Source organism: Zeugodacus cucurbitae, chromosome 6 (assembly GCF_028554725.1).
Source record: "Zeugodacus cucurbitae isolate PBARC_wt_2022May chromosome 6, idZeuCucr1.2, whole genome shotgun sequence".
Classification (NCBI taxonomy): domain Eukaryota; kingdom Metazoa; phylum Arthropoda; class Insecta; order Diptera; family Tephritidae; genus Zeugodacus; species Zeugodacus cucurbitae.
Genome location: NC_071671.1, coordinates 33,699,112 through 33,719,219, shown reverse-complemented (window position 1 = coordinate 33,719,219; position 20,108 = coordinate 33,699,112). Strand labels below are relative to the sequence as shown.

The window sequence follows — 20,108 nt, the reverse complement described above, 5'->3', positions numbered from 1 at the left end:
GAGTTTAAGTTACTAAAATATTCAGAACGTAATTGTGCAAGATGATTTAACTCCTGGCACGCTATTGTCCGTAAGAGTCAACCAAAACAAAATGAGACAATTAGTGGCACTCTACACTGGCCACTGCAGACTAAGGTGTCATCTGAACAAACTCGGGATCTGCTCTACGGACCTGTGCAGATTCTGTGATTTGGAAGCGGAAACACCTGAGCACCTACTCCTGGAATGTCACGCGATTGCGGGATTAAGGAGGCAGGAAATGGGGTCTCTATATCCCCAAAGGGAAAGTATCGCGACCACCAGCACTACAGCGTTACTAAGTTTTCTTAGAGCTACAGGACTGGACGGTATTCTGTGATAAATAGGAGAGGGCACAATAGGTCGCAGTACGATCCTCTAATAAATCAAATCTAATCTAAGAGTCAACTAAGGTTCTTGTTGCTGTTGTAGCGATTATCGAGACCCTGCTTGGAGTAAAATTAATTATCATCAAAGTCATACAACGGAAGAGTCATACAACGCAAGAACGTATTTGGAGGATTGGCGTCTAGCTTGGATGTGAAGGATATTAACATGCTACAATATCCAGATCGAAGTTGTGCGAGGATCATTAATATTTGTGGAGAATTTCGCAGGCCATACTATGTAGGTAATACTGAGGTGACATGAAATGACATCCTATAATGGTCCGGAGTGTATTATTTTGGCATGTTTGGATCCAGGTGTCCATTATTGAAACCAAACCGTCAAGTGTCAGTTTAAAATTTTCGAATACGTGTGTCCTAAGTCTGCCACAATAAAGGTAATTCGGGACCAAATGCCGTAGTGATTATATAAAGATTTATTTTCGGGTAATAGTTACCAGCCGCAAGATACTTATCTTATATATATAGCAAATTAATTTACATATTAAGACAAAAGAAAACAGACAGAAAATTAAACGTTCTAAATCATTATTCAATTATAAAAGGTTTGGTACGTAATTATTGCAAATTATTGACACTGAGTTATAAAAAATGTTGAAATTTCTAAGGAATGAAAAAAGGAAAAATTTATTTGCTTTTTGTGTGAACGTAGAATATATTCTAAGTATTATTAAATATTATTGGTAGATTTTGACGGTATCGTTGGAATACGTGGCAACCGGGCATTATTTTTTGTTAAACTTTCCAATCAAAATGTGTTTCTTCAATATGAATTCCGTTGATTTTTTATGACTAAACAGTTGCATAATCGAGGAGAATTCAGAAAAATAATAGGTGACCCAATCTTCAATCGCAGATTATGTGGTGGAATTCCCCCTATATCAAGAGAATTTTAAAAATCAATTGAAAATTTAACCATTATTTTCATCAATAACATTGGCGATTGGTTTAAAAGGCATTAGATCTGCTGGAAACATCTGTGGATCATGTAGGTAATGTCGCCAGCGTCAACAATGCTCGAAAAAATACTGGGAATACTTTAATGTATCGCATATTTGGTTGCTATTCTATTTCACCGTTCCCAAAATAAAGCAGTTGTTTGGAAAATATTTGTGTTGACGGATCAATTTGGAGTTTTATGCGATTGAAGCGTTTCAACATTTTGTCATAAAACGTTTGTTTTGTACATACTTGTGTATATCTCATCTGCAAAAGTAGAGCGAAAAATGACAGGCAAAAATTTAATATTTTCCGATAAATTAATAAGCAAATATTTTGTAAAGGGTGATGACTATTGGAAGAAACATTGAAACATAAGAATGACAAAATTATTGTATGCATCCCATTTGAATCGAAGAGGTCAAATAATAGTGAACAGTGCTACGCCCATTATCTACTTTTTAGGTGTAGCTCTTCTTTACTATAAAATTTACTTCTTCTACACTTTGTCCTTAGTTTTAGGGGTTTGCGATGTAAGTTAACGTATCACTGCACAACAACAAGTGCAGTTATACCTGTGATTTCTGCACAAACAACAACACCTAAGACGCGCGGCTCACGACTCCCACTGCAGCCGGTTCTATGTTACCGGAGTTGACGCGGATTTTATCCGGTAAGTATTAAATCTAGTTGTACGCTGGCATCGAGTCCAACCCAGGGCCTGAGGTATTTTTCTGCTGCGTATGCGCTAAGAGGCTCCATCCAAATTCCACCTCGGTTAGGTGTAACTCATGCAATGGATGAAGCCATTTTAAGACCTGTTCAGGCCTTAAGACTCATAGGGAATGGACCACACGTTATTTGGCCCCATGCTGCCAACGTAATATTGCGACTGTTGCCTCTACGGCAGTGCAACTTGCACCTAGTTTGCACAACGCGCCGCCAGGGAGTGGCCAGGTAGTCTGTCCTCGCAACCAACGACATCGGAGTCGCCAAACAACATCGAAGTGCGACTTTTTTCTTTGCGAGTAACACAGCTGCAACAACCTCCACCTGTACGTCACTCCCAAGGTCACGACAACAACACCACGAAACACCCGACTCTTACAATTTAACTGCAACGCACTTCAGAGCAAGATCGAGGAGATAGTTGATTTTATGAGTCGGGAAGGCGTATCAATAGCTGCGGTCCAAGAAACCAAGCTAAACAGCCACTCAGATCTTCGTAAAGATCGCGATCGAGATAGTGGTGGAGGTCTAGCATTCATACTACACAGCACCGTGCAATATCGTTTTTTCGAAGGTGATATCGTCCGCAGGACGCTATCCTAGAATATCAAGGTATAGCTGTCCGGTCAGGCGATGTCGAGCTCGAAATATTTAATATATACACCCACCCAGTTACAAGTTGCCCAATAGAATATCACACGAATATTAGTACGCTACTTCGTGGTGAAAACCGATTAGTGCTTGGCGACTTTAACGCGCACCACGATCTTTGGCATTCTTGCCTGTCAAATGATCGGAGAGGGATGGAGCTGATAGAACAGGTAGACGATTCGACATTCAGCACAATGAATGACGAAGCCCCCACCAGAATTATGAGCACTTGAAGCAGCTCGCCGGACATCACCATTGCTAGCGGTGGTCTGATAAACTGCATAACCTGGCGACCTATGCTAACTCTTGCATCAGATCATCTGCCCAGAATTGTCTCGATTAAAAAACCTCCCGACTTTATTTCTGCGGACAACCGCACCTATGTTAACTTTAATAAAGCTAACTGGGACAGCTTCTCAGAACTCACCGAGAATGCCTTCGCCGCTCTACCCATTGCTATTGCTTCTCCCGACACTCACGTACCACCTGAACATCAACATGGTTTCCATAAAGTGCACAGTACCACCACAGCACTTAGCGTCATAAACGCACGGACAGCTCATGATCTTAATCAAAAACCACCCTGTAAGTGAACCGTTCTATGGCATTGGACCTGTCAAAAGCTTTTGTCACGGTCAACTTAACAACGCTACCAGAAGGGCGGTGTCCCCTCTCCGTTACTGTTTAATTTCTAAATCTCTAAACTCCCTCAACCACCAGAGGGAATTTCAGTTACCTCCTACGCAGATGATTGTACGATAATGACGTCGTGCACTGGCATCGATGACGTGTGTTTAAAGGTGAACAACTATCTCCCCGAACTTTCTCGCTTCTTCTCTGCGAGGAGCCTGGCACTCGCAAAAGCACCCAGAGGATGATACAGACGTGTCAGAACACCGCAGTCCGGAAAGCTTTCGTAGAAATCCCCATGTAGTCACTTGCTGAAAGCAGAACCGCCCCCCAGGTGTATCAAGAGGGCACTCCTACAATACGTCGACGAACTTGAACAATACGCCGACCAGACTGCGGACGCAGACAGTTTCAGGCACGCTCTAAACGCCCTTCACAGTGGAGCTATTAACACCTTCCTTGACTCCCTTCCTTTGAATGTAGTTCTTGGAACCAAACCACCACCTTTAGCAGACGAAGAGCACGTGTTGCCGGATCTGGATACTGTAGCAGGTTAAACTCCTACTTATTCAGACTGAACACCGACATACAAAATACATGTCCTGCAAGCAACGAGTCCCCGCATGACACTAACCATATTGCATGCTCAACGAACCCTACTCATCTAACACCCCTTTCCCTTTGGTCCTTCCCCGTCGAAACAGCATGTTTCCTGGGCTTCCCGTTAGATGACTTCGACGACAACTAGATTTATGCTTTCCTTTCCGGCAGGGATAGACAATCGTTACAACAACAACAACGCGCGGCTCAAGCTGCAGACATAACATCGGAAGCGTTAGCCGATGCCAAACAACACTAGCAGCCCGAATCGGCTTTATGGAATCATGGGGCAATCCACGTGAGGCTTTGGCTAGCAGGTGTAAGGTATACAGGTAAAACACCGAAAAGTAAGTTGTATCAACTCACTCGTAGCGAAAGGCTGTCCTTCATAGTAGGGAAATAAAAATAACTTTAAAATTTTAACATTGCGTTTAATTTACTTATATACGAGTGACTGTGACACTCAAAATGGGACATTACGTAATTAACAAATAATTAATAGTTCTATATAGTGTCCCATTTGGAGTGTGAGTGACTGTATGTATACAAAATATCTCTTTTGGCGTGTGACCTCGTAAATTTACCTGCACATTTTTATGTTCAAATTTTAATTTGTTCCAAATTTTAAAGCTTCATATGTTGCTTAGTTATATTTCGTTTTTGTTTAATTGTATTTTTAAGTCTTTCTATGCAAAACAAAAAACAACCAGGTTATTCGCACTTTATAACTATTTAATACGTAAGTGCCTAAATTTTATATGGATATATTTTTTATGTGGAATTTAGATCCGACATAACATTTTTAAACTTAATTTTTCGGCTTCTTATAGCAGTGACAGATGAGCAAAATTAATGCATTAAGAAATGCTAATGCGCATTGAAATTTTATGGTGACAGATGACAAATTTTGAGCATTTAGACATCTGATTGAGAAATTTGCCTATTCATTAAACAAAGTAAACAAATCTATCAGCACATTTTCGTCGCTGTTTGTCGTTGTTGTTTTTGAAACTGTTCGCTGTTTGCTTTCTACCATCTGAAAAAAAAATTATAAAGATATTGTCGGTGAGCTTTCAAAGAGTGCGGACGTGTTTTAATGGGCTCCGTGATTTATTTCTAAAATAAAACAAATAACATTAAATAAGCAAAACAACTAAAAATCAAAATCAAAACATAAAAAAACTAAAACAAAAGAATTTAAAAACAATAAACAAATTATTAAATAAAGTGAGCAAATCAAAAAAGAAGAACAAACATGAGCGCTGCGCAACCTCAACAACAAGGTCGTAGGCATTCTTTGAATGCCTACTTCAGCTTTGTTGAGCCTGCGAAATCTGCTCCAACAAATAAACGAGCCGACGGTGATGCTGATGAGTCATCGAAGCGCTCAGCCGAACAGCAGAAGGAGAAAAACAAACAAGTACACTACAACAAATCTGCAAACACCAACTAGCAAGCAGGTACCAGCAAACTATACACCGAAGGAAAACACAAAGCGAGGTGAGCATGTACTACATAGAAAATCACAATCTGTCCAGATTGGAATTGACCACTACGTCAACATAAAAATAAAATTAAGTCCTGTCGGTAAATTCCAAAAAATTTCATCCCGCCTAGCTTAATACAAATAAGCCTGGAAATTTAAATGGCAACAGATTTGCCTTACAAAACAATGGATTGGATAACGATGCGAAGGGTACCACCACAGTCGTGAATACCAAACCGCCGCCAATATATTTGCGTGAGCGCAGCTCGAATGCACTTGTTGCTAAATTAAGTGAAGTTGTAGGTACTGATAATTTTCATATAGTGCCTTTGAAAAAAGGCAATATAGGAAACTAAAATACAGTCCTACACTGAGAAAAGTTTTATGAAGATAGGAAATTTTTATCAAATAACAACATGTATTATTATTCTTATCAACTGAAGAGCTCTAAAGGCCTAGTTGTTGTTGTAAAAGGTATTGAGTCTTCGGTAGAATCTAATGATATCAAAGAAGCCCTTGAAGAATGCGGCTTAGGAATTAAAAATGTGGTAAATATCTTCAATAGAAATAAAGTACCACAACCAATGTTTAAAATCGAATTGTTGCCAAACTCTTATCCAATAAAAAAGAATGAAACACACCCAATATACAATTTAAAATATTTACTCCATCGTAGAATTACCGTTGAAGAACCTCACAAAAGAAATGGTCCGGTACAATACACTAACAGCCCTATTCTGTGCACTTGACAAAATAACAAAAAAGTTTAAAATTTTTTCAGATTTTTATCAAGTAAGAACTTTTTTGGTATTCTGTGACAATTTTGATAAAACCACCCACACGTGTGGGAAACAAAATAATGTAAACAGAAACAGCTGATTCTATCCAATTATATTCGAATTGAATTGAAAAATTGATTTGAATTATTTTTTAACGTAAGTTTTCAAATACATTTCAATATTTGTTGCAAAATAGTTAATAATTTAACTTCAATTTCACAATAAATCCATTGCTTTTGGTCTAGACTTTTCTTAGGGTGCGCAAATATTCCATGCTCCGAAGCTGGCACTATTTTTCATGCAAAAGGCCGTTATTTGGATGAGTGTTTGTTTTAACCGAGCCTTCTTCAGTGTGGCTTCGTTGATAAGTTTGGTTTATGATTGACCAAAGAGTTATCAGCCTATATATCCGATTCTAATGTCGAGATGTCGACTGAAGCCTTTCAGACCTGATGCAAAGTATTTGGTTTGGTTTCACAACTCTATTTACTCTATATAGATGACAGGGTTATACCTAACCAAACAGGGAGTGCTGCGCGGAAATAAAGTTGATTGATAATCAAATGGCAGAGCCTATATATTCACTTTTCCATCCCAGATCATCCATAGTCTTTTGCTCAAAGCCGCAAAGCCGTAGAATACTTCATAATATAATACATATACATATGTCCTTTATAATATATTTAAAACTGTTTGGAATGCAATTTTGATTTAGTTGGTTGTTATGTTTAGCTTCAGAAAAGTTCCTTGGGGACTACGAAATCTAAACTTTGTTCTTTGTTGGCAAAAATTTGCTAAGCTGTAATCGCATGCAATATATAGAAAACAATTTCGTCAATGTTACCCTCATTATCCTCATTTTTTATACAAAAAACGGAAAAATAAACTTCTTAATATATTATAAAAACGGCTCAATAACGCGAGCCATCCACATGTTCATATTTTTCCTCTTTGAATAAAACTAACGACAAAAGTAAAATATCTCCATTGCAACAAATTCACTTTCACAACTATCCACAGCGAGATATTTTATTTGTCAAGAGCATTTTACTTCTTAACAATTTATCAAGAAAAAAGCTTTTTATTTTAGACACAGAATACGAAATGCTTGATAAATTTCAATTTTTTACAAATTAGAAATTTGTTGAATTTGTAAAGTGCACAGAATAGGGCTGTAACTGCCAAGAGTATGAGCATACCAAATCTTATCTTATTAAAGACTTGAAATCAAAATTTGTCAATGGGAATTCAAGCTCATCGTAACCAAATGATGAATATCCCTCGTAACGAAAATGTAGAAATTGCAGACCAGAGTTCGAAACCTGGTAATTCTAAGAATATCCTTGTCCAGGGAAGTTATGCAAATGTGGTAAAAGGCTGTGCAAATGCAAAAACCGCACCAAATGGAGGTATTGAAAATATGATTCTAAATCTTACTCAATGTATGACACAATTTTATGTCTACCATGAAAACATGATCCAAGATTTGATCAAATTTCAAAACCAAATGTTACAAACCTTATTATCTAAAAAATGAGTATGCTAAATATTAGTATATGGAATGCCGACGGTGTAAACCAGCACAAACTGGAGTTAATACGATTTCTGACTGAAAAAAGCATAGATGTTATGCTGCTGCCAGAAAACAATTTCTTTATACCGGGATAGAGACTTCATGTTACAAATCATCCAGATGAAAAGGCGCACGGTGGTACAGCAGTATTGGTTAGAAATCGGCTAAACCACCATGCTTTAGGACTGCATGCTACAGCGCAGTTACAAGCTACAAAAATATCATTGAAAAATCGCGGTTCTGACCTCAATCTGACGGCTATATACTGTCCACCTCGTTTTAAAATTATAGACTGTGATTTTAAAGACTTTTTTGGAACGCTAGGTCCATGATTTCTAGCAGGGGGAGATTACAATGCAAAACACATGTACTGGGGCTCACGACTTATTAATCCGAAAGGACGACAGCTGTACTACACTATTCTAAATAAACACAATAACCTTGATATAATATCTCCTGGTAAGTCGACATTCTGGCCCAGTGATAGAAACAAAATACCAGACTTAATAGATTTTGCTGTAGTCAAAAATATAGATAGATCGCTTATAAAAGTAGATACATGTATTGACTTATGTTCTGATCATTCTCCTGTACTTATAAAGTTATGCGAACAGCCCATGATAGTTGAGCATCTCTAACATCTTATAAAACTAACTGGTTGAAATATAGAAAAATTTCAGTAGCCACATTAACGTCGATTTAAAAATAAATACGGGAAGGGATATTGATGAAAGCATGATGGAATTCAATGATGTAATAACTAATGCAGCTGTCTTGGCAACACCTAAAAGAAACATTAAGGTTTTCAGAAACATCACTAATAATGAAATAGAAAAGCTTGTAAATGAGAAAAGTCAAGCAAGACGTAAATGACAGTTAAGTCGTTCCCCTTCAACTCTGCGATGAAGAAAACAATAATGAAAATTATATAAACCACCTGTGTCAAAATTCAAGCAAGAAAAACTCCCTTTGGAAAGCCGAAAAGTCTTTTAAGCCACCAGTAGATTCCAAAATGCCTATAAGACTTTGCTTTGCAAATCACCTAGAAAAGGTACTTCAACCCAATGGTCCAAAAAACAATTTTAAGTTGCCCAAACGAGTCAAGCGTGTCTATTAGGACGTCTACTTATGAAATTACCAAGATCCTAAAAGAGCTAAATCCGAAAAAGTCTTCAAGACACGATAATATTATTCCAAAAATGTTAATTGAGTTGCCGAATATTGCTATATCAGTGCTCTCTTTACTCTTTAATGCAATTCTTGGTTTCGGGTACCATCCAATTTCGTGGAAAAAGTCGCATATCATCATGATAGATAAACCTGAAAAAGACATAACACAACCGTCTTCCTACAGACCAATAAGTATCTTACCCTATCAAAAATGTCTCCTTTCCTCCACGAAAATATGATATTAATGATAAATATTATTTATGTTTTATTTGTCGATATTCAACTTGCAAGAATGTTCACTCTGATCATAAATCTGCGAAAAACAAAATAAATTATAACTAACCGATATATAACTTGCAAAAAAGTGAACTTTAAACATAAATCTGAGAAAATGCAATATTAATGATAAATATTATTTATGGTTTATTTGTCGATATTCAACTTCACTCTGATCATAAATCTGCGAAAAACAAAATTAATGATTATGAATAAATGTTATTTATATTTCTACTTGCAGATTCAATAAATAAAGAAATATGTATAAAAAAAAGTTATTGTTAATAAATTTGCCAATAATTTAATTAGCAAAATAGAAACATAAATAATTTGTTTACGTTTTTTCTTCTTCTTTGTATCAATTAGAATTCACAATAGCAAAAATCGCCCATTTTGGACAGCGTTGCCAACTCAAATTTGGTAAATTCAGCTAAATGCACGGAATTTGTGTGTTTTAGCCTATATTGTATTATATGATGAATATTTTGTTCAGAACTAAATAAGCTTACTTTTGATTTGTCAGACTAGAGAATGTTTATATTTAAGATTCATTCACTTCAGATAAACTTTAAAATTGTGGTATAAGGAAAATATGATAGATAGATTATGATGAGGTAAGCACCACGACCAGCGGTCTATGCCCTCTTCAAGTCTACAGCGACTTCAGTACCCTGACAAATTCCAGGATGGTACATGGATTAAGGGAGACGATGTACCCCTCTGTTGGGATGTTATATACCAAAATTCCATATCCCGGATAGTATGGGGACACACTGCCAGAAAAGGGTCTGGACCAGTCGGTACAGTTGCAGCAGCTGTATGAGCTAGCTCGTCTGCAATTTCGTTCCCTTCTATCCCTTTATGTCCCGGCACCCAGATGAGGTTGACTTTATTGCACGTTGATAGGTAGTTAATCCTATCTACGCACTCTCTGACCAAGCGGGACTTCTTTTCATATGATTAATCGCTTTTAGAACCGCTTCCGCAGGCAGTTCACATTTGCGAATCGTTCATGTTTTCGAAATCCCAAAAATATAAAGTAATTACACATTTAAATTGGGTTTGGCTTTTTTTCAACAATAAAGCTCTCAATAGAGAACTTCTCATTTCCTACACGGATAAACAAACGATAAATAGATTTTTCAATTTTGTGCAGCTCTGAAGTAAGCAGTTTTTTTTATTTTCCAGTAGTCAATGCACAAAAAAGGGTGTTCACGTTTTAAAGCGTACATATTTTCGATTGAGCGCTGTATTAGACTGCAAAGAAATGTTCGTGAGATATCGTTGCCTACCCTTGCATTGGTAAACAGCTGGTACTATGTACAACTTTTTGAATAAATTTCTTAATATATTTCGAAAAATAAATTTGCTTTTGCTAACACAGAAAGGTGGTCAAAAGAGACTACTTCAATTCAAGTTCATATAATTTACTCATTCGGGTGGATCGTAAAAAATATGTACATATAATGAATATTGTACGCCGTGATTATCAACTATGTAAAAAAATCACAATCGATAACAGATTGTGGTAAATTGAAAATATCAAACAACTAGCACGGGTTTAAACATACATTTCAAAAGCGATAAGCTTTTACACAATTATACACACTCTCCCATACATATGAATGTACTTTCCCGTTTCTTGCGACGTTGTAATGAGCAAAATCTTGATATCGACCTCCAGTCTTTGGTGTCCGTTGTGTTTCTCTCTGTTTATGAAGGCGTTGGGAACGCTCGGAGTTCGACGCCCTAGTGCGAGCTTGTATATTTCTAATATTTTGTTCTTCAAGCCGCTGTTCTTCTACTTGCAAACATACATTTCAAAAGCGATAAGCTTTTACACAATTATACACACTCTCCCATACATATGAATGTACTTTCCCGTTTCTTGCGACGTTGTAATGAGCAAAATCTTGATATCGACCTCCAGTCTTTGGTGTCCGTTGTGTTTCTCTCTGTTTATGAAGGCGTTGGGAACGCTCGGAGTTCGACGCCCTAGTGCGAGCTTGTATATTTCTAATATTTTGTTCTTCAAGCCGCTGCACATGCTCCGTGCTCCTCTCTCAACTACTTGGGGGGTGTTGAAATTTTGTTCAGCAATCAGCTGCGAACTCTCGTTACTCGACTCTCTGGTATTTTTCAGTTTCAGATTAAGATTCTCTATCACGGAGTCTTTTTGATACCCTCACTTGCGAATTATTTCCAGAATGTTGAGATTCAAGCAATAAATATAGCCTATGTTACTCGGGGTGAATGTAACTTTCCAATGGTGAAATAATTTTTGAAATCGGCGAAGTAGTTTTTGAGTTTTTTCATTACAAACATACATACAAATATTTCCTCTTTATAATAGTAGTATAGATTACTGGCACGATTCCGATTACTTTGGCGGTCGGGGTTTGGCATCTAATTAGGAGGAGTTTTTTCGCGTAAAATTCCTCTTTGCATTGGCGGCCTCGGGCGGCTTTAAAAAATAACCTTGGTCGAGACAAAACCAGGGGTGCCCGAATTTCACACACTTTAACACATTTTACGCACTTTTTCACTTCAAATATTTTTAAATTACATTACTAACATTCTATAAAATTCAAATTTTACATTAATTAAAAGATTTTTAAGCAAAAATTACTTATTTTACAAATCACTTTTCATGCGGAAAACCTGCAATGCCGTAGATACCATACATATATAAATTCATCCATAAATTCCTCTTTTTGCAAAAATCCCACATTTTTTGCCAAAATTTCTCTTTTTTATTAAAAAAACACATTTTTAAAAGGACAGTCCCTTGTTTTGCTAACCCTTGTTTTAGCTCAACTAGGGTTATTTTTTTGAAGCTCGGCCAAAGGCCGCCTCTGCAGAAAGTAGTTCTACGCGGAAGAACTTGTTATTCCACCTCTTTGATAATCCCCGGTGTTGGCTCGACAAGGATTATTTTTTTTGAAGCGCGGCCGAAGGCCGCATCTGAAGAAAGTAGTTATACGCGGAATAACTTGTTATTCCAACTCTTTGATAATCCCCGGTGTTGGTGGGTGTTCACTTAATAACTATTTATAGGATATTTGTTTTCTTCATTTTGGGGATTTCATTCATTTTGATTATTTTTATTCGATTGCATGTGGCAACACTTATGTTCTGTCATCTTGCATCCCTTTTGTTATTGTACAAATAAACAGAATTGTCCAAAAAGTTAAAAGTTTATTTACAGCAAATTTTGATATAATTTGTTAAAAATAAATATATAAAAACAAATTAGGTGAAACTTTAGTATACTATCCCAGGGTATATTATAGTTTTCGAGATATTCGCACTTAAAGTTGAAAAAAGTGCTACTTTATCTTGAATTTTCACAATATATACTGAATATTTTATTAATATTATGCACTTATTTTACACTTACACTTCACCACATTGTTTCTGCATATATATTTTATAAAATTTATCACGAAAATAGCTGTAAATAAGTATTTCACATTTTACACAAATCTCTTAATTTCAACAATAACAAAAAGGGTTGCAGCTTGACAAGTAATAAGTGTTGCCATATCAGATATTTTGCAAACGAATGAGAAGAACCAAAATAAATAAATACCCCAAATGCAGAAAATAAATGCCCTATAAAAAGATTATATAAAGATAATATAAGGAAAGTTTATAATATTCACTCTATGTACTATAAGTAAGAGAAATGTCTTTCGTGTAGAAATACTTTCCGCATTGGAGGCCTTCGGCCGCGCTTCAAAAAAATAATCCTGGTCGAGCCAACACCGGGAGTTATCAAAGAGGGGAAAATTAAAAGTTCTTTCGTGTAGAACTACTTTCCGCATTGGCGGCCTTCGGCCGCGCTTTAACAAAACAACCCTGGTCGGACAATCACCGGGGGTTATCAAAGAAAAGGTAATACCGAAAGACTTTGCATTAGTCATAACACCATTATGGTTTGGTTTGGGTTATAATCCTTCTTTTTTCTGTTTATTTTTATTCTTTTAATTTTTGTTGTAAAGCATTCAAGGTATACGGACGTGCTTTTTAATTCGCTCCGTGAAATCTGATTTCTTACAAAAGTAAACAAACAAAAAGTAAATAGCATCGGTTAAATTGTCAACAAACAATTAAATCAAAAAACAGTGTACAAAAATTATAACAATAAACATTAACAAACAGTGCACAAAACAAAAATATAAAAACAATAAAATCAAATAAACAATAATGAGCGCATCGCAGCCTCACCAGCAAAGCCGTAGGCATTCCTTAAATGCCTACTTCAGCTTTGTGGAGCCAACACAAACAACACCAGCCAACAAAAAGAGCAACGGCGGTGATGAGTCATCGCAGCGATCAGCTGAAATGGAATCGAAGCAAAGGTCGCAGTCAACAGAAGCAGCAGTAAACAGCAATCGCGCAACAACAAATGAGCTGAAAGCGACAAGTATGCAGGTACCAGCAAGCACACGGATAACGAAGGAAAAGAAAAAGGAAGGTGAGAATACACAATGCAAGAAAGGACCATCTATTCAGACTGGTATTGGCCGCTACATAAACCCAAAAAGGAAATCTAGTCCAATTAAATCAGCTGTCAATAATAAAAAATTTCAAGCAGACACGCCAAGTGGTAAAAAGCCAGAAATTTTAAATGGTAATAGATTTGCCTTACTGAGCAAAGAACCTAACGACGATGCGAAAGGTACCACTGCAGCAGTGAATGCCAAACCTCCTCCAATCTATTTGCGTGAGCGTAGCTCAAATGCGCTTGTCTCCAAATTAAGCAATTTAATAGGCACAAACAACTTCCATATAGTGCCTTTAAAAAAGGTAACATAGATGAAATAGAAATTCAGACGTACACTGAAAAAAGTTTCATGGATGTAGTAAAATACTTATCAAATAATAATAAGAATTATTACTCGTACCAATTGAAGAGCTCTAAAGGCCTAGTGGTAGTCATAAAAGGTATAGAGTCTTCGGTAGACTCTAACGAAGTTAAAGAAGCTCTGGAAGAAGGTGGTTTTAGAATTAAATCAGCAGTAAATATTTTTAACAGAAATAAAGTCCCACAACCAATGTTCAAAATAGAACTGATGCCAAATAATGAACAACTAAAGAAAAATGAAACGCATCCAATTTACAAGTTAAAATATTTGCTCCATCGCAGAATTACCGTCGAGGAACCACATAAAAGAAATGCACCAACTGCCAAGAGTATGGGCACACGAAAGCATATTGCACTCTTCGCACTCTACTCTGTGTGGTGTGTGGTGATCTGCATCCTACATCAAAATGAACTCGTAAAAAAGAGGATTTAAATAAAAAATGTAGTAATTGTGGTGGAAATCACACTGCAAACTATAGGGGTTGCCCGGTATACAAAGACTTAAAAACGAAATTGTCTGTTGCAATTCAAACACGCCGTAATCAAATGATTAATATTCCTTCTAACGAAATTATGAAAACCCTGTCCATATTTCAAATCAATGTATTCTTAAAGATAATGCTACACAAAGGAGCAATGCAAATGTGGTGAAAGGCAACACAACGCAAATGTAAATGCCCCAAAACCAACCAAATGGAAGTATTGAAACAATGATTTTAAACCTTACCCAATGTATGACACAATTTATGTCTACTATGCAAAATATGATCCAAGAGGTAATCAAAGCACAAAATCAAATGTTGCAAACTTTTTTAAGTAAAAAATGAGCGTACTTAACATTTGTATATGGAATGCTAACGGTGTGAACCAACATAAATTGCAGCTTATTAGATTTCTGAATGAAAATAATAGAGATGTAATGCTATTGTCAGAAACCCATGTTACGAATAAAAACAATTTCTTTATACCGGGGTATAGACTCTTATATCGTTGCGGATACTTAAACCTGACAGCTATATACTGTCCACCTCGTTTTAAAATTACAGAGAGCGAATTTAAAGACTTTTTTGGAACGCTAGGTCATAGATTTCTAGCAGGTGGAGATTATAATGCAAAACATATGTATTGGGGCACACGACTTATTAATCCGAAAGGACGACAGCAGTATCAAACTATTATAAATAGGCGCAATAACCTTGATATAATATCTCCGGGTAAGCCAACATATTGGCCTAGTGATCGTAAAAAAATACCAGATTTAATTGATTTTGCTGTGATCAAAAATATAGATAAATCGCACATAACAGTAGAACCAAGTACTGACCTATCTTCTGATCACTGTCCTATACTAATAAAGTTATGTGAACAACCCATATTTGTCGAAAAGAAAGTGGGCCTAAAATCTCAAAAAACGAACTGGCTAAAATACAAAAAATACGTGAGTAGCCACATTAATATTGAAAACAAAATAAATACAGAAAGAGATATTGACGAAAGTATAAAGGAACTCAATGATATATTTATTAACGCAGCGGTCTTAGCAACACCAAAGAAATATTATAAGCCACTTAGTCTCAGAAAAATCAGCAAAAGAAAAATAGAACAGCTTGTAAATGAAAAAAGACGTGCTAGACGAGAATGGCAGATAAATCGTTCCCCTTCCACTCAGCTTCAGTTGAAATTTGCTGTACGCAAATTAAAAAAAGCGCTTAAACGCGAGGAAGAATTCAACAATGATATATATATAAAGAAGCTGTGTCCAAACTCAAGCGAGCAAAATTCACTATGGAAAGCCCAAAAGTCCATGAAGCCACCAGTCGACTCCAACATTCCTATACGAGACTTGGGTAGAAATTGGGCTCGAAGTGATGAGGAAAAGGCTACTTGTTTTGCAAATCACCTAGAAAAGGTATTTCAACCAAATTACCCAAAGAATAACTTTAAGTTGTCAATCATACCTAACACAGCAAATGAGTCGCCCGAGTCCTTTAAGACTTCATTTCTGAAATTAATAGCATCATAAAACAACTTAATCCAAAACAGTCGTCAGGACATGATAATATCACTCCAAAATTGCTAATTGAGTTACCAAATATTACTGTAGAGGTCTTTGCTCTTCAATGCAATTCTAAGTTTTGGATACTATCCAATTTCGTGGAAAAAGTCGCAGATTATCCTGATAGATAAACCTGGGAAAGACTTGACACAGCCGTCTTCATACATACCAATCAGTCTTCTACCCTGCCTTTCTAAAATATTTGAAAAGGTGCTCCTATCAAAGATGTCTCCTTTTCTCCACGAAAATAATGTAATACCAACGCACCAATTCGGGTTTCGTGCAAAACAGTACAATAGAACAAGTAAATAGAATAACTAACGAAATAAGAAAAGCATTCGAGCACAGAGAGTACTGTTCAGCTATATTTCTAGACGTGGCTCAGGCGTTTGATAAAGTGTGGCATGAAGGCCTTTTATATAAGATTAAAAAGATTCTACCTTTAGAATTGTATAAAATATTGGAGTCTTATCTAAAAAATAGACAATTTATGGTTAAAGTAGGAGATTTCATATCTGATGAACGACAGATAAGGGCTGGAGTACCACAGGGCCCAACTCTATACATTATATATACAGCTGATCTTCCAACTGCTAATAATGTCTTGACATCAACGTTTGCGGATGACACAGCTTTAGTGAGTCGTAACAAATTCCTCATTATAGCATCAAGAATATTAGCGGAGCACTTAAGTTCTGTCGAAGAATGGTTAGCAAACTGGCGTATAAATGTAAATGAACAAAAATGCAAGCATGTTACATTTTCCCTAAGACCAAAAATTTGCCCAGCAGTAAAAATGAACAATATTCTAGTGCCTCAAGCGAATGAAGTTACCTATCTTGGTATTCACCTAGATAGAAGGCTTACGTATATATCTAGTAAAATAACGTGCATGGAGATAAGAGCTGCAAATTTAAATTGGCTTTTAAATAAAAACTCTAAACTTAGCCTAGACAACAAAGTACTTTTATACAATGCGGTCATAAAGCCGATTTGGATGTATGGCATTCAACTGCGGTGTACACCCTGTGCAACTAATATAGATATAATACAAAGGTTCCAATCGAAAATGCTTAGAACAATCACGTGCTCACCATGGTACATTCGCAATGAAAATATCCATAAAGATCTTGGTATCCCTATGGTAAAGAAAGCAGTAGAGGACAGCAGATTGAAATATATATCTAAACTCCGTGATCACCCAAACCCATTGGCTAATGCTTTAGTACATTCCTGCGATCAAACACGCCTCAAAAGAAGGGATATGCCTGCATACTAAAGATGAACGTTTCAACAATACAGCTCAATCACTCGTTTGAGCTGGTCTAGTTTTTAAATAGATTAAGATTTCATAACTTATTGTTAGGCTTAAAATAAAATTTTGCGAAATATTTGGTGTGACAACACTGATTACTTGTCAACCTGCAACCCTTTTTGCTATTTTTTAAACGAAGATTTGTGTAAAATGTTAAATATTTATTTACAGCCATTTTCGTCATAATTTTTATAAAATAAATATGCAGAAACAATGTGGTGAAGTGTAAGTGTAAAATAAGTGCAGAATATTAATAAAATATTCAGTATATATTGTGGAAATTCAAGATAAAATAGTACTTTTTTCAACTTTAAGTGCGAATATCTCGAAAACTATAAGTCAGCTGCAGCTATATGTATATATATTCTTAATCTGGAGAACCTTCTCTTTCCATTTTATTACCGAAAGCCTGGGGTAGTATACTAAAGCCGACCCACAAATTAGTGAAGCGTAAATATATTTCAAGTGCAAAATATATTTGAAAAATTCAATATACAGTGAGAAAGAACGTGTTGAAAATTGTTAATTTTATATCTTTAATTGCAAATATCTCAACAACTATAAGTTTGCGGCGGCAATAATTCGTAATCTGGAGATCCTCATCTATCCGCCCATATTCATTTTAACCCCGAAATCGTGGGACGGTATACTAAAGTTTTCCCTTGCAATGCTCAAACAATACACTCAGTAACAGACAAAAGGCATTTCGATGTACTTTATAGTATAGTAAAATCAATGTAAATTACAATACAACTCCATAACTCGAGTTTCTTTAATACGAAGATCTCCATATCTCGAACTTGTGAATTGGCATTAGCGTTTAGAAAACAAATTTCATACAAATTTCCTTCCATAACTTGAACTTCAATAACTCGAGGTGGGAAAACTTTAGTATAGCATCCCACGATTTCGAGGACAAAGTGGGTATGGTTGGATAGAAGAGATCCTCCAGAAGCAACCTTTTGTGTGAATTGATAAAAATGAATAAAAGTTAAAATGCTTATTTCAATCAAATTGCTAAATAATTAATATAAAATAAATATGTGCAAAGAATGTAGTGAAGTGTGAGAGTAAAAGTGCAATATATAAATGAAAATCATATATATAGTGAGTTATAGGAGGATCTCTTCTATTCAACCTATATCCCCGAAATCGTGGGATGATATACTAAATCCCAGCCCAGAAAATTTTATGCGATGTAAATATATAAAACTGTATAAATCTATGTTTTACATCTTTTGGGTCGGCTTTAGTATAGTATCCCCCGATTTCAGAGTTAACCTGGTTATTGTGCATATAAACAAAATTGTTTAAAAATTAAAATGCTTATTTAAAGCAAATATTAAACCAATTGATATAAAATAAGCATGTGGAAACAATTTAGTGAAGTGTTAGTGTATAATAAGCGTATTATATAAATTAAAAGTTAAGTAATAATCGAAATATCGCCACATAAAATTTGTGAAATTTTCAACTTTAAATGCGAATATCTCGAAAACTATAAGTCTCCTGCGGCAACTATTATATATATTCGTAATCTGGAGATCGTCCTCTTTCCAACCATACCTATTTTAACCCTGAAATCGGGGGATACTATACTAAAGTTTCCCCCATCTTTTAGAAAAATTGTATGTTTTAATGAAAATTCTATAACTTGAAGTCTCTAAATCGAAGTTATTTGTGGATTATAGTGATTCGAGTTAGAGAAGTTCAACCGTATATAAAAAACAATTTGTTGAAAATTCAAAATAAAGAGAACATAAAACAAATGTTCAACGTCCAAGGTTTTACACCGGCACTTTCCAATAGTAAAATAACAACGACGTTTATGTGGTTTTGTTAATGATTCGATTGTTTACTTTTAAATGGTTCTATGTTCAATAGGTATTCACATGTGTTTAAAAATGCATTAATATCTAACCAAATGAATTGAGGAAATCCGTTATCCGTTTTATACTTGCTGTTATAACTTCTATGTATTCACGATTTGCCCAGTCTTGATGTATTTGTTTTTGAACACCCTCTCTATGTATAGAACTCATTTTTTAATTACGAAAATTTTAATATTATTTACAAATTATTTATCAGTGCTCTGGTCTAGCATATCACTAAATACTCGATATAAATATCGATATTCAGAAAATTGTTAACGATATATCACTTATAATATCATTTAGACCGCGTTCATACACTAAAACTATTTTTACGTTCACACGGAAAATACTGTGACGAACATGTATGCTAGAATAAACCAGAATCAACAACGAAATCGATAACTTGCCAGATTTATCCAGACATCGATATTCGTCGTTGCCAGAATGTTCAGTGAATTAAAGATACCACAACTTAAAAAGGAGTTGGAACAAGGAGGCTTATCAACGAATGGGTTGAAAGCTGAGTTACAAGCCCGGTTGCGAGAAGCGATGGAAGAAGAAAACATCAACGTTGACGAATATGTTTTCGAATCGGTGTTGCAGGAATCAACAACTAAGATAGAAGAAAAGGAAGAGACTACATGTTACTCAATAATACAGGACATGAACATGGTTTTGTCTGCAATATCACAGATGTCCTCGCAGATATCGTCGCAGTTGTCGTCACAGTTGTCG

The 20,108-nt window shown here is 35.8% G+C and overlaps 1 protein-coding gene across 2 annotated transcripts in view; it reads right to left on the bottom strand.

Moving 5' to 3' along the window:
- The window catches only part of LOC114804786 (probable protein BRICK1-B), a 28,840-nt gene extending 9,197 nt beyond the window's left edge, over nucleotides 1-19,643 (bottom strand). For both annotated transcript variants that reach the window (XM_054232815.1, XM_029044509.2), the window contains exon 1: nucleotides 19,421-19,643. In XM_054232815.1, the coding sequence (XP_054088790.1) occupies nucleotides 19,421-19,541 (121 nt within the window). In that variant the 5' untranslated portion in view covers nucleotides 19,542-19,643. The remainder of the gene's footprint in view (nucleotides 1-19,420) is intronic.
- Nucleotides 19,644-20,108: the final 465 nt, after the last annotated feature.